At 51.6% G+C, this 16212-nt stretch overlaps 1 protein-coding gene across 4 annotated transcripts in view; it reads right to left on the bottom strand.

Annotated features, from left to right (window-relative positions):
• Positions 1–16212, bottom strand: part of ECPAS (Ecm29 proteasome adaptor and scaffold) — a 134197-nt gene that overhangs the window by 6506 nt on the left and 111479 nt on the right. For all 4 annotated transcript variants that reach the window (XM_038770203.1, XM_038770204.1, XM_038770205.1 and 1 more), the window contains 9 exons: positions 14099–14188; positions 12722–12788; positions 11933–12024; positions 11783–11849; positions 11369–11560; positions 7422–7630; positions 6744–6787; positions 6444–6636; positions 5120–5267 (listed from right to left, as the gene is read on the bottom strand). In XM_038770203.1, coding sequence (XP_038626131.1) covers positions 5120–5267; positions 6444–6636; positions 6744–6787; positions 7422–7630; positions 11369–11560; positions 11783–11849; positions 11933–12024; positions 12722–12788; positions 14099–14188 — 1102 coding nt within the window. The remainder of the gene's footprint in view (positions 1–5119; positions 5268–6443; positions 6637–6743; positions 6788–7421; positions 7631–11368; positions 11561–11782; positions 11850–11932; positions 12025–12721; positions 12789–14098; positions 14189–16212) is intronic.

Raw genomic sequence — 16212 nt, 5'->3', positions numbered from 1 at the left:
GCTCAATAAAGATGACCGAACGGATGAATGTTGCCCGAATTGTACTTTCCAAGCGCTTAGTACAGTGCTCTGCCCACGGTAAGTGCTCAATAAAGACGACCGAACAGATGAATGTTGCCCGAATTGTACTTTCCAAGCGCTTAGTACAGCGCTCTGCCCACGGTGAGCGCTCAATAAGGACGACCGAACAGATGAATGTTACCCGAACTGTACTTTCCAAGCGCTTAGTACAGTGCTCTGCCCACGGTGAGCGCTCAATAAAGACAACCGAACGGATGAATGTTGCCCGAATTGTACTTTCCAAGCGCTTAGTACAGTGCTCTGCCCACGGTAAGCGCTCAATAAAGACGATCGAACGGATGAATGTTGCCCGAATTGTACTTTCCAAGCGCTTAGTACAGCGCTCTGCCCACGGTGAGCACTCAACAAGGACGACCGAACGGATGAATGTTACCCGAACTGTACTTTCCAAGCGCTTAGTACAGTGCTCTGCCCACGGTGAGCGCTCAATAAAGATGATCGAACGGATGAATGTTGCCCGGATTGTACTTTCCAAGTGCTTAGTACAGTGCTCTGCCCACGGTAAGCGCTCAATAAAGACGATCGAACGGATGAATGTTACCCGAACTGTACTTTCCAAGCGCTTAGTACAGCGCTCTGCCCACGGTAAGCGCTCAATAAAGACGACCGAATGGATGAATGTTACCCGAATTGTACTTTCCAAGCGCTTAGTACAGTGCTCTGCCCACAGTAAGCGCTCAATAAAGGCGACCGAATGGATGAATGTTACCCGAATTGTACTTTCCAAGCGCTTAGTACAGTGCTCTGCCCACGGTAAGCGCTCAATAAAGACGACCGAACGGATGAATGTTGCCCGAATTGTACTTTCCAAGCGCTTAGTACAGTGCTCTGCCCACGGTGAGCGCTCAATAAAGACGATCGAACGGATGAATGTTGCCCGGATTGTACTTTCCAAGCGCTTCGTACAGTGCTCTGCCCACGGTAAGCGCTCAATAAGGACGACCGAACGGATGAATGTTACCCGAACTGTACTTTCCAAGCGCTTAGTACAGTGCTCTGCCCACGGTGAGCGCTCAATAAAGACGATCGAACGGATGAATGTTGCCCGGATTGTACTTTCCAAGCGCTTCGTACAGTGCTCTGCCCACGGTAAGCGCTCAATAAGGACGACCGAACGGATGAATGTTACCCGAACTGTACTTTCCAAGCGCTTAGTACAGTGCTCTGCCCACGGTGAGCGCTCAATAAAGACGACCGAACGGATGAATGTTGCCCGAATTGTACTTTCCAAGCGCTTAGTACAGCGCTCTGCCCACGGTAAGCGCTCAATAAAGACGACCGAACGGATGAATGTTACCCGAATTGTACTTTCCAAGCGCTTCGTACACTGCTCTGCCCACGGTAAGCGCTCAATAAGGACGACCGAACGGATGAATGTTACCCGAACTGTACTTTCCAAGCACTTAGTACAGTGCTCTGCCCACGGTGAGCGCTCAATAAAGACGACCGAACGGATGAATGTTGCCCGGATTGTACTTTCCAAGTGCTTAGTACAGTGCTCTGCCCACGGTTAACGCTCAATAAAGACAATCGAATGAAGGAATGTTGCCCGGATTGTACTTTCCAAGTGCTTAGTACAGTGCTCTGCCCACGGTTAACGCTCAATAAAGACGACCGAACGGATGAATGTTGCCCGGATTGTACTTTCCAAGTGCTTAGTACAGTGCTCTGCCCACGGTAAGCGCTCAATAAAGACGACCGAACGGATGAATGTTGCCCGAATTGTACTTTCCGAGCGCTTAGTACAGTGCTCTGCCCACGGTAAGCGCTCAATAAAGACGACCGAACGGATGAATGTTGCCCGAATTGTACTTTCCGAGCGCTTAGTACAGTGCCCTGCCCACGGTAAGTGCTCAATGAAGACGATTGAACGGATGAATGTTGCCCGGATTGTACTTTCCGAGCGCTTAGTACAGTGCTCTGCCCACGGTAAGCGCTCAATAAAGACGATCGAATGAATAAATGTTACCCGAACTGTACTTTCCAAGCGCTTAGTACAGCGCTCTGCCCACGGTAAGCGCTCAATAAAGACGATCGAATGAATAAATGTTACCCAAATTGTACTTTCCCAGCACTTAGTACAGTGCTCTGCCCACGGTGAGCGCTCAATAAAGACGACCGAACGGAGGAATGTTGCCCGACTTGTACTTTCCAAGCGCTTAGTACAGTGCTCTGCCCACGGTGAGCGCTCAATAAAGACGACCGAACGGATGAATGTTGCCCGGATTGTACTTTCCAAGTGCTTAGTACAGTGCTCTGCCCACGGTGAGCGCTCAATAAAGACGACCGAACGGATGAATGTTGCCCGAATTGTACTTTCCAAGCGCTTAGTACAGTGCTCTGCCCACGGTAAGCGCTCAATAAACACGACTGAATGAATGACTGTTACTTCCCCATAAACTCACGATTATTCTGCCACTGGTTGATTTTAGGGCTTTGCACATAGTAAGCGCTTAATAAATGCCGCCATCATCATCATCATCATCATCATCTGTTTTTAATTCACTCTGCCAGTCAGGGGGACGTCATTTTTCTTTCTTTTTTTCTTTTGCTCTAAACAGCCAGTATTACGTCCGGCCCCTCCCCAGACTTTCCCCATCCGAAAGCACCGCGTTGAAATAATAATAATAATAATAATAATAATAATAATAATAATAATAATAATAATAATGATAATGGTATTTACTAAGCGCTTACTATGTGCAAAGCACTGTTCTAAGCACTGGGGAGGTGACAAGGTGAACAGGTTGTCCCACTTGGGGCTCACAGTCTTAGTCTCAGAGAAGCAGCGTGGCTCGGTAGGAAAGAGCCCGGGCTTTGGAGTCCGAGGTCATGGGTTCGAATCCCGGCTCCGCCAATTGTCAGCTGGGTGACTTTGGGCCAGTCACTTCACTTCTCTGGGCCTCGGTGACCTCACCTGGAAAATGGGGATTGAGACCGTGAGCCCCCCGCGGGACGACCTGATCGCCTTGTAACCTCCCCGCCGCTTAGAACAGTGCTTTGCACGTAGTAAGTGCCTAATAAATGCCATCATTATTATTATTATTAGTCCCCATTTTACAGATGGGGTAACTGAGGCCCAGAGAAGTGACGCGACTTGCCCCGAGTCACCCAGCTGACAAGTGGCGGAGTCGGGATTCGAACCCACGGCCTCGGACTCCAAAGCCCGGGCTCTTTCCACTGAGGCACGCTGTTTCTCCGGCTCTTTAACGAGCGGCGCTTCTGGCCCGGCCTCCTTCACTTCCCGGCCTTCGCGAGGACCGGGGCGCAGAGAGCTGCGCTTGCCCTCCTCTGGCGTCTCCCAAGTAGCCCGAAGGCCACTGGGGACGACGGGGCCTCTCGTTCACACAGCCCCCGCCGCCTCCTCCGGCGCCGGAGGTCGCGGAGGGGCTCGCTCTAAGCGCTCGCCTTAACGCGGGGATGTAACGAGTAACGCGCAGCGGCCTTCCCCGGGGAAATCCCTCCACTTTAAGTCTATCAGAGTCCCCCTGCGGTCACAGGTCCAATCTAATAATACTAATAATAATAATAATAATAATAATAATAATATTTATTAAGCGCTTACTATGTGCCAAGCACCGTTCTAAGCGCCGGGGAGGCTACAAGGTGATCAGGTTGTCCCTCGTGAGGCTCACGGTCTTCATCCCAATTTTCCAGACGAGGCCCAGAGAAGTGAAGCGGCCTGCCCAAAGTCACCCAGCTGCCAGCTGGCGGAGCCGGGATTTGAACCCACGACCGCGGACTCCAAAGCCCGGGCTCTTCCCACTGAGCCACGCTGCTTCTCTAGCAATTCTCCAGCGTCTCCTGGCCGCCCAGGTGGCCCGCCGGGCGGTCGGCCCAGATAATAATAATAATGATGATGGCATTTGTTAAGCGCTTGATCGCACAAGGCGATCAAGTTGTCCCACGTGGGGCTCACAGTCTTCATCCCCATTTTACAGATGAGGGAACGGAGGCTCAGAGAAGTTAAGTGACTTGCCCAAGGTCACCCAGCAGACGTGGTGGAGCCGGGATTCGAACCGCAGTCACAGTTCCCATCTAGCGGTTCTCCGGGGTCTCCTAGATGCCCCAAGTCGGCCCGCTGGCCGAGTTGCCCGAATTTCCCTCGGGTTCTCGTCTGGTCGTAAAACGGCTCTCTCTGGCGTAAATAGCGTTATCACCGTGCTACGGTCGCCAGGAGTGGCAAGGAGGGACGGGGACCGACGATGAGAATTTCAATAAGTCGCAAAAAGCGTTATCACCGTGCTACGGTCGCCAGGAGTGGCAAGGAGGGACGGGGACCGACGATGAGAATTTCAATAAGTCGCAAATAGCGTTATTACCGTATTACAGTCGCCAGGAGTGGCAAGGAGGGATTCAATGACAAGTCGCAAATAGCGGTATCACCGTGCTACGGTCGCCAGGAGTGGCAAGGAGGGACGGGGACCGATGATGAGAATTTCAATAAGTTGCAAATAGCGTTATCACCGTGCTACGGTCGCCAGGAGTGGCAAGGAGGGACGGGGACCGATGATGAGAATTTCAACGACAAGTCGTCAATAGCGTTATCACTGTGCTACGGTCGCCAGGAGTGGCAAGGAGGGACGGGGACCGATGATGAGAATTTCAATAAGTCGCAAATAGCGTTATCACCGTGCTATGGTCGCCAGGAGTGGCAAGGAGGGACGGGGACTGATGATGAGAATTTCAATAAATCGCAAAGAGCGTTATTACCGTATTACAGTTGCCGGGAGTGGCAAGGAGGGATTCAATGACAAGTCGCAAATAGCGTCATCACCGTGCTGCGGTCGCCAGGAGTGGCAAGGAGGGACGGGGCCCGACGATGAGAATTTCAGTGACACTAACCGGATTAAAAGGGTCACGGGGGCCCACTGGTTGGGCCGCCTATTGGGCCACCAGTTCCGTCTATTAGGCCCGAGGGCGGCAGTTTTCCTGCCCCAAGGAGCCCCTCCGGCCCGAGGCGTCCGCTTCGGGTGACGGCTTTTCCACCTCTTCCCCGCACAGCCCCAACGCCGCCGACCTGGCTGGTTTTACTCACGCTGGGTGTCTCCGGTCCTGGGCCAGGCCTTCCCGACACTCTCAAAAGCACACAGCAGCGACTCCGTGTGCAGCTCCTTCTCTTTCTCGCCTTCCTCCTCCTCCTCCTCCTTCTTCGACGGACGGAGGCCGGCGCTCTCGAGCGAATGCTAGGGAGAGAGCCCATCCGCCGGAGGTCCGGCATTTGTGTCCGCTCTGCCGCACTCACCGGGCGCTCACCGGGCGCGGAGCGCTGTACTGAGCGCTTGGGCAGCATATCGAGACGGTCCCCAACCACGAGGCTCTCGTTGGACTGAGAGACCGAGGGGGGGGTCATTCAGCTCATTAGGCTATGGGGGAGTCGAGGATGCTAGCCACAGACTGCCCACTGCTTTGTGTCGGGCAGGCTACTTCTCCTCCTCCTCCGGGATCTCGCCTGCCTGCCCTGCAAGCGCTTAGTACAGTGCTCTGCACACAGTAAGCACTCAATAAATACGACCAAATGAATTATTACATGGGGATCGTCCACTATCATCCCCTCCGACCCGCCTTTTGGGTAGGGACCGCCTCTATACGTTGCTGACTTGTCCTTCCCAAGTGCTCAGGACGGTGCCCCGCACACGGTAAGCGCTCAATAAATACGACCGAATGAATTATTACACGGGGATCGCCCACTATCATCCCCTCCGACCCGCCTTTCGGGCAGGGACCGCCACTATACGTTGCCGACTTGTCCTTCCCGAGCGCTCAGGACGGTGCCCCGCACACGGTGAGCGCTCAATAAATACGATCGAATGAATTATTACACGGGGATCGTCCACTATCATCCCCTCCGACCCACCTTTTGGGTAGGGACCGCCTCTATATGTTGCCGACTTGTCCTTCCCAAGCACTCAGGACGGTGCCCCGCACACAGTAAGCGCTCAATAAATACGACCGAATGAATTATTACACGGGGATCGCCCGCTATCATCCCCTCCGACCCGCCTTTTGGGCAGGGACCGCCTCTATACGTTGCCGACTTGTCCGTCCCGAGCGCTCAGGACGGTGCCCCGCACACGGTAAGCGCTCAATAAATACGACCGAGTGAATTATTACACGGGGATCGTCCGCTATCATCCCCTCCGACCCGCCTTTCGGGCAGGGACCGCCTCTACACGTTGCCGACCTGTCCGTCCCGAGCGCTCAGGATGGTGCCCCGCACACGGGAAGCGCTCGATAAATACGAGCGAACGAACGAGCGAGGGGAGGAAGAAGTAAGGGAGAGTCGAGTCGAATCCACCGGGTTCCCTCCCGTTCGACCGAGTGGTTACCGGGCGACTCCGGCCGCGGGCGAGGCCGCCTACCTTCTTAATGATCGGGAAAACGATGTCCGCCAACTCTTGAAACCGGTCCTCTTTGGTCACCTTCAGGATGTCAGCTATGCAGTTGATGGCCACGATTTTGTACTTGACGTTTTCTTTGCGACACTCTTTCAGCACCGACTGGACGATGTCATTCACGCTGGGCTGATCCGGCACCGACTTCTCCAGTTCCGCGCTACGGGGGCGAAAGCAGCGCGCGCGAGGGGTTCGGACCGGTCGTTCCCGCCCTTCCGGCGCCGACCGGTAACGAGCGGCGCAACGGCTTCGCTGGGGGGGGATTACCTGCAGGCGGACACGACGCAAGCGATGGCCTTCAACAGTTCTTCCTGAGGGGTTGAAAGAAGACAAGGGCGTCACCACAAAGCCACTCAGTCGGACCGCGCGGGAGCGACGGTTGGAAGAGCACGCGCCCCTTTCTTTTCGTTCGTTCGTTCAACCGTCTTGATTGAGCGCCTGCTGCGCGCAGAGCGCTTGGGAAGTCCAGGCCCCTACCCGACAGCGGGCTCACAGTCGAGAAGGGGGAGACGGAGAACGCGACAAAACATATTAACAAAATAAAACAGACTAGAATAGATCTTCACCCGTCGCACCGGATGGTCGTTCCGCGCGTCGCCTGAGCTGACAAAATCCCCGGATCCCGACAAGAGCGTTTGAGCGACGCAGGCCGATCGGGACGGACCCGACCGGGGCAGCGAGCGCGTACGTGCGCAGCTCCATCCCGGTGACGGATCGTTATCTCGAAAAAGGGCCTCCCGTTTCCCGGTCCCGCGGAGGCCAACGGGGAAAATAAGCGGAAGGCTCGCTCGGCTTCCGCGTGGGCCACGGACTGGGTCCGACCTGACCGTCTTCGGTCCTCCCCCGCATCCAGGGCGGTGCCTGACCCGGAGTGGGTGCTTAAATGCCATAAAATCCCAAAGGGTGCCCGTCAAAAGCCAGCTCGGCGCGGAAGAGTCCCTTTACCTTGCCCGTCCACGTTCTTCCGGCCAGGCCCTGCAGCAGGGCGGCCAGGATCATCCCGAGGTACGGCGGTACCAAGGAACTGGTCTGTCTGGCGATCGACGCCATGGCGGTCGCTCCCTGGGCTTTCATTTTCCAAGACGGCGACTGCAGGGCCCTCTGGGTGATGGAAATCAATTCCTGCATGTACAACCTAATGCCGCCAAAAGTCCCTGCCGACGTCAAAAAGAAAGGCAGCGTTATTAAAAAAAAACAAAAACAACCGAACACCACGGCACACACGGGCAGAAAATGACATTCCTCTTCAGCCCGGGTTTAAGAGGGCTGCTCTGAGGCCGCGATTTCTCACCGAGAGACTCCCAAGGAGCTTGGGGGGGGGCTCCGGAATTCTTCCGCAAATCCCGACCCTTGGAATTCACCGCCGTCGCCCGGATAGGGGCGGGGAGAGGAGACGGTGGGAAACAGAGGGCGATTCCGCTCCCAGTGTTGCTGATTTCCCAGACTGAGCCCCTTCCTTCCTCTCCCCGTCGTCCCCCTCTCCATCCCCCCCATCTTACCTCCTTCCCTTCCCCACAGCACCTGTATATATGTATATATGTTTGTACATATTTATTACTCTATTTATTTTATTTGTACATATCTATTCTATTTATTTTATTTTGTTAGTATGTTTGGTTTTGTTCTCTGTCTCCCCCTTTTAGACTGTGAGGCCACTGTTGGGTAGGGACTGTCTCTATATGTTGCCAATTTGTACTTCCCAAGCGCTTAGTACAGTGCTCTGCACACAGTAAGTGCTCAATAAATACGATTGATGACGATGATGATGATTTCTGTTACTCGGGGACGGCGAGGCCGGAGGGCCAGATTTACTTTTATTTTTATTTTATTTACTATTTACTATTTATTTGATTTTGTTAGTATGTTCGGTTTTGTTCTCTGTCTCCCCCTTTTAGACTGTGAGCCCACTGCTGGGTAGGGACTGTCTCTAGATGTTGCCAACTTGGACTTCCCAAGCGCTTAGTCCAGTGCTCTGCACACAGTAAGCGCTCAATAAATACGACTGATGATGATTTACAGAGGCGAGTCATTCCGTCCGCTCGCTCGGTCGTATTTGTTGAGCGTTTACCGGGGCGCTTGGAAAAATCCGGCAGCGGAGGGAGACGGTCTCCACCCGACAACGGGTTCACAGTCCGGAGACCTGGATGAGAATCCCGGCCCCGCCGCTCGCCCGCTCTGCGATCTTGGGCGAGTCACGCTCACTCCGGGCCTCGGTTTCCTCAGCTGTGAGACGGGGCTCGATGCGGCGCTCCGCGCTGGATGACTCAACTGATGGGATGCGGACGAATTCCCGTTCCCTCGCCCTCGGATTGTGTCCGATCCGACTCTACGGTAACAACCCCAGCCCTGAGGACAGTGAGTTCACGGTCGGTCCCCGGTCCTAGCTACGGGCCGACGACTTCAGTTCCCCGACGGCGGTCCCGCTACGCGACGGCTCCAAGCGCGGGCCCGGGAATTTAAAAGGGATCCGACGCGGTCGCGTGCGACAACGGCGGGTCGGCGCAGCCCCGGTCCCTCGGGGAATTTTTCCGGCTCGCGGGGCGGACGAGAAGAGATGAGGGAAGGGGGAAGTAATCGAGGGGAAAAGGGACGCGCGGGAGCGTTGATGGGGATCAGCTAAGCGTAGTTAGAGTGTAAGCGGCGGCGCAGGGCTGAAACTGCGGGAGGGATACGGAGTGGGCTGATTCCAAATCCAAATCCATCCGGGACGGGCCACCGTACACCCCAATCCCACGGCACTTTCGTACGTTTCTTCGAACGATGAATGACTCCTTTATTCGTCTACGGAGCCGCGTGGCTCAGTGGAAAGAGCCTGGGCTTTGAAGTCGGTCACGGGTTCAAATCCCGGCTCCGCCGACTGACTTTGGGCAGTCACTTCACTTCTCCGGGCCTCAGTCCCCTCATCTGGAAAATGGGGATGGAGACCGGGAGCCCCCCGCGGGACCACCTGATCACCCTGTCACTTCCCCAGCGCTTGGCACAGAGTAAGCACTTAATAAACGCCATCATTATCACTATTATTATTATTATCGGAAGGGCCCGGGTCTGCTCGTTCTGTTGTACTGTACTCTCCTAGGCGCTCAGCACAGCGCTCCGCACGCGGTAAGCGCTCAATAAAGGGAAACGGCGTGGCGCAGGGGACAGAGCCCGGGCTTCGGGGTCGGAGGTCATGGGTTCTAATCCCGCCCCTGCCACGCGTCTGCTGTGTGTGGCCTTGGGCAGGTCACTTCACTTCTCCGGGCCTCAGTTACCTCATCTGGAAAACGGGGATTGCAAGTCCGGTTACCCTGTATCTACTCCAGCGCTTCGAACGGTGCCTGGCAGGTAGGAAGCGCTTAACAAATACCATGATTATTCATCATTATTACCATTATTATTATTAATAAATACGGCCGATTGACCGAAGGCCCCCTGGGAAACATGCGACATCTCCAGAGAAGTGAGTCTATCGCTCCTAAGGAATTCTGCCGAATCGGCTCCTCTAATAATAATGTTGGTATTTGTAAGCGCTTACTATGCGCCCAGCACTGTTCTAAGCGCTGGGGCAGATACAAGGTGATAGGGTCGTCCCACGGCGGGGGCTCCCGGTCTTCATCCCCATTTTCCAGACGAGGGAACTGAGGCCCGGAGAAGCGAAGCGACTCGCCCGAAGTCACCCGGCGGAGCCGGGATTCGAAGCCACGACCTCGGGACTCCCGAGCCCGGGCGCTTTCCACGAAGCCACGCCGCTCCTCCAGCCCGAGCAGTCCCGAATTCGAGAAACTCCAGGAGACCCGCTCCGAGAGCGGTGAGGGACCGTCGACACAAATCGGCCATAACGACGTCAAAATTCCCTCCCAGTGGGGGATCTGTGGGATGGATATTGGGACTGCGAGCCCCCCGTGGGACAACCTGATCACCCTGTAACCTCCCAAGCGCTTAGAACAGCGCTCGGCACATAGTAACCGCTTAACACAGGCCGTTCTTACTCTTATTATTATAAATACCTCGATTAATTGATTGATTTTGGGCAACTACTGCCCTGAAAAAAGGAAAGTCCCCATGCTTGGATACCTCGCGTAGGCATATCTAGAAAACCCGGTTACCAAATGTGGGGTTGTGATAACCATTTCGAGGGGTGTGCTCTCTATATTCTATTTATTTATTTATTTTATTTGTACATGTCTATTTTATTTATTTTATTTTGTTAGTATGTTTGGTTTTGTTCTCTGTCTCCCCCTTTTAGACTGCGAGCCCGCTGTTGGGTAGGGACCGTCTCTACATGTTGCCAATTTGTACTTCCCAAGCGCTTAGTACAGTGCTCTGCACATAGGAAGCGCTCAATAAATACGACTGATGATGATGATATTCAAGTCACTATGTATATCTGTTTTCGTACAGATTTCTTACTCTATTTATTTTACATGTACGTATTTATTCTGTTCATTTTATTTTCTTAATACGTTTCGTTCCGTTGCCCGTCTCCCCCTTCGAGCCCGCCGTCGGGCAGGGACCGGCTCTAGACGTTGCCGACTTGGACTTCACCAGGCGCTTAGTACGGTGCTCTGCACGCAGCAAGCGCTCAAGAAATACGACAATGAATGAATGAATGAGTGAATGAGAAGAAATACGACTGACTGACTGACTGACTGAATGAATGAATGAGTGAATGAATGAGAGAAGTGGGTCGAAAGTAGTGCCGCTTCCACTGAGGCCAGTTTAGGTGGCCAAAAAAATCACCACGGACGGAAGAAGCCCATCAGAGTTGCCACCGGAAAAGAGCAAATCCTCAGCGGTGCCGACTGAACCCGCCCGATAATTCGTACGGCCGACGACGTTAAATGACCCCGGGAGCGGAGGCCCGCAACCGAAAGCACCCACGCCTAATCGCGGCCTCGGGGAAGCTCACTAACCGGGCACGTTTTCCTGCCAAACTTCCGTCCACAAACCGGAATCATCCTTCTCGCCTTTCTCCTCGTCGGAAATCTCGTGCATGCCCAGGAAGGCCAGGGGCAGGACGTCGCTGGCGTGGTTCTTCAGGACGTCGGGACTGTAGCGCCCGATGGCGTGGACGGTCAGAGCACAAGACGTCCTGTAGATTTGTTCTGAAGATAGAGGGGAGGGACCCCAAAAAACAGTAGGAGAAACCGAGTCACTCATCAAGCGCTTAGTACAGTGCTCCGCACACGGTAAGCGCTCAAGAAATACGACCGAACGAATTTTCCGGAGGGATTCTGAGCTTGGGCTTTAAGGGAGACGGGTTCCCGGATCGAGTCCTCGGACCGTTCCGAGCGAATGAGAGCCACGCGGAGATGAGAGCACGGTACCTTCCTTCTCCATGTACCAGTTATTGAGTTTCTGCAGCAGCTTCTCGACGCTAGCGTCCCGGGCCGTCTGAAAGAGGACAACCCGCTCGCGTCATTCGGGAAGGCGGGCGACGTGACTCACGACCCGCAACGGCCCGAAACGGCACTCACCCGTACTAAGTGTCCCAGAGCGAACGCAAAGGATTTTTGTACCACGCTGCTCCTGTCCGTCAGTCCACTGAGCAGGGCGCTCATAAGTTTACCTGTTGGCAACCCCCAGAAAAGAATTGTTGAGTACCAGCCGAGTGTTTGGACCCTTTTTTTGGAAAGACCAAATAAAAAAAAAAAAAAGGACGCCGCTCAACATCCGTTTCCTCCCGGGACGGGCGACGGTAAAGCTCGGTACCTCGCTCCGCTCCGCCTACGCGGAATTAGGGAATTCTGTAACAGATTCACCAAACCCGCTGGGCGGAGCAGGCCGGAGTCATTACACCAAACTAAACGAGACTTTTGGATTTCTGCGACGCGATGCGAGAGTTGATCTGGGGGTGCGGCGGGGGGGGGGCGACTTAAACAGAGAAGGGAGAAGGGGAGAGAGGGATCAATCAATCAATCAATCAATCGTATTTATTGAGCGCTTACTATGTGCAGAGCACTGTACTAAGCGCTTGGGAAGTCCAAATTGGCAACACATAGAGACAGTGCCTACCCAACAGTGGGCTCACAGTCTAAAAGGGGGAGACAGAGAACAGAACCAAACATACCAACAAAATAAAATAAATAGGATAGAAATGTACAAGTAAAATAGAGTAATAAATATGTACAACCATATATACATATATACAGGTATATAGAGGGATGGGAAGGGAAGGAGAGGGAAAGGGAGGAAGGGAAGGAGGGAGAGGGGAGTCACCATGATGGACCAACACATATACCCCCGCACGAATTTCTAAAACTTACCTGAATATGGTGCTAAATCCTGGGGACACTGAGTGGTTAGCGACACAATCACACTAGCACAGCCTCCCTGCGAAGATATAATAGAGGAAAAAAAACCACACACACACACACACAAATATTCCACATTTATACGTGAACCGTTGTTTTTTTTTTTTTTTAATTTATTTCTCTTCCTGTCTTTGGATACAATAATTTAGGCAGGGGACCGGGGGACCGGGGGGGATGGCAAGTTGCAAGAATGAAAGAATAAAAGCTTGCTCTGGTTGTTTCTCAACTGGATCATTTTAGCCTCGAGCTTCCTCCAGACTTCCAACCTCGCCCCAGCCCAAAGTGGCTGCAATAATAATAATAATAATAATAATGGCGGCATTTATTAAGCGCTCACTATGTGCCAAGCTCCGTTCTAAGCGCTGGGGAGGTTACGAGGCCATCCGGTTGTCCCACGGTCTTCATCCCCATTGTCCAGATGAGGGAAGTGAGGCGCAGAGAGGTGAAGTGCCTTGCCCAAAGTCACCCAGCTGACGATCGGCGGGACCGGGATTTGAACCCGTGACCTCGGGCTCCAAAGCCCGGGCTCTTTCCACCGAGCCACGCTGCTTCCCCAGGGCAATCGAGGCAGGTGAAACTAAACCTCCTCCCGTGCCCGCTGCCGGACACGTCGTCGCCTCGCGACTCGCGGCGCTCCAAGTGACTCCGCCTGACTCCGCCAAGCGTCGGCTGTGTGACTTTGGGCAAGTCGCTTAACTTCTCTGGGCCTCAGTTACCTCATCTGTAAAATGGGGGTGAAACCTTTGAGCCCCCCCATGGGACAACCTGATCACCTTGTAACCACCCCAGCGCTTAGAACAGGGCTTTGCACATAGTAAGCGCTTAACAAATATCATCATTATCATCTGTAAAATGGGGATTGAGACTGTGAGCCCCCCGTGGGACGACCTGATCACCTTGTATCCTCCCCAGTGCTTAGACCGGTGCTCTGCACATAGTAAGCGCTTAACAAATGCCATCATCATCATCATTAAGCAAGGAGGCTTAAATCAGCAAAATGCACGGCGTTAATAACACTCCGCCGGAATCTTTTCCCTTGGGAATGACGGCCTGCGATGGGATTTAGCGCTGTTTCCCGGGGGGCAAAACGCTTAGAACAGTGCTTTGCACATAGTAAGCGCTTAACACGTACCATTATTATTATTATTCTAGACTGCGAGCCCACTGTTGGGTAGGGACCGTTTCTTCGTTGCCAGCTTGGACTTCCCAAGCGCTTAGTCCAGTGCTCCGCACCTGGGAAGCGCTCAAGGAATCAACCGATCGTATTTATTGAGCGCTTACCGCGTGCAGGCCACGAATGCCGTTCCCTCCGGGGCCGAAGACACCTACCTTCGTCCCGAGACCGACTCCGCTCTTGATCAGCTCACACAGCCTGGGAACCAGCTCGCCCAGGACAGACACGTCGAGATACTGTAGACACTGGGTGGAGGGAAGACACGCGGGCCGTTACCCGTAAGGCGCCCCGAGACCGGATCAAATTCCAGCGGCCCCCGTGCCGAGCGGAGAGTTTCGTCGGCCGCGCGGCGGTTTAGAAGGGCCCGGGTTTCGCGCCGGTGGGCAGCGAGAAACCACCGGGCTTGAAAAATCATCGCATCGTTATAATTATCTCACTGTGGAGAAACCACCGGGCTTGAAAAATCATCGCTTCGTTATAATCATCTCACTGTGCAGTGTGTGGTATAAACCACACGCAATATATCGCACGACAAACACAAGAATGATATAGATAATATCATGACTGATGGTGCTATGTAATCCAATTAGAACACGGTAAGAGATCATATAGCAAATGCATGAATAGAATGGTTACGTAATCATATATGTAATTAATAACGAGTAAAACAGTGATATACAATACAATTATAATGATACTGCAATATAATAATTGTGGTATGTTAAGCGCTTACTTGTGCTAAGCACTAAGCCCTGGGGTAGATACTAGGTGATCAGGTTGTCCCATGGGGGGGGGGGGGGGCTCACAGTAATAATATAATGATTATATAATAATATATGTAATTAATTAATAATATAATGATCTACAATACAATTATAATAATATAATACTGAAATATAATAATTATGGTATGTTAAGCGCTTACTATGTGCAAAGCACTGTTCTAAGCGCTGGGGTAGATACAAGGTGATCAGGTTGTCCCATGGGGGGGGGCCTCACAGTAATCATATAATGATTATATAATAATATATGTAATTAATAACTAATAATATAATGATCTACAATACAATTATAATAATACTGAAATATAATAATTACGGTATGTTAAGCGCTTACTATGTGCTAAGCACTGTTCTAAGCGCTGGGGTAGATACAAGGTGATCAGGTTGTCCCGTGGGGGGGGCCTCACAGTAATCATATAATGATTATATAATAATATATGTAATTAATAACTAATAATATAATGATCTACAATACAATTATAATAATATAATACTGAAATATAATAATTATGGTATGTTAAGCGCTTACTATGTGCAAAGCACTGTTCTAAGCGCTGGGGTAGATACAAGGTGATCAGGTTGTCCCATGGGGGGGGCTCACAGTAATCATATAATGATTATATAATAATATATGTAATTAATAACTAATAATATAATGATCTACAATACAACTATAATAATATAATACTGAAATATAATAATTATGGTATGTTAAGCGCTTACTATGTGCTAAGCACTGTTCTAAGCGCTGGGGTAGATACAAGGTGATCAGGTGGTCCCACGGGGGGGCTCACAGTCTTAACCCCCATTTTACAGAGGAGGTAACTGAGGCCCAGAGAATAATAATAATAATAATAATGGCATTAATTAAGCGCTTACTATGTTCAAAGCACTGTTCTAAGCGCTGGGGTCGATACAAGGTGATCAGGTCGTCCCATGGGGGGGCTCACAGTAATAATATATGATTATAGAATTTATATGTATATAATTAATAACTAATAATATGATCTGCAATACGATTATAATAATATAATACTGTAATATAATAATTATGGTATGTTAAGAATAATAATAATAATAATGGCATTTATTAAGCACTTACTATGTGCAAAGCACTGTTCGAAGCGCTGGGGTAGATACAAGGTGATCAGGTTGTCCCACAGGGAGGCTCACAGTCTTAACCCCCATTTTACAGAGGAGGTAACTGAGGCCCAGAGAATAATAATAATGGCATTAATTAAGCGCTTCTATGTGCAAAGCACTGTTCTAAGTGCTGGGGTCGATACAAGGTGATCAGGTTGTCCCATGGGGGGGCTCACAGTAATAATGATTATAGAATTTATATGTATATAATTAATAACTAATAATATAATGATCTGCAATACGATTATAATAATATAATACTACAATATAATAATTATGGTATGTTAAGAATAATAATAATAATAATGGCATTTATTAAGTGCTTACTATGTGCAAAGCACTGT

This window comes from Tachyglossus aculeatus, chromosome X3 (assembly GCF_015852505.1).
Source record: "Tachyglossus aculeatus isolate mTacAcu1 chromosome X3, mTacAcu1.pri, whole genome shotgun sequence".
NCBI lineage: Eukaryota > Metazoa > Chordata > Mammalia > Monotremata > Tachyglossidae > Tachyglossus > Tachyglossus aculeatus.
This window is presented reverse-complemented; position numbering and strand designations above follow the sequence as displayed.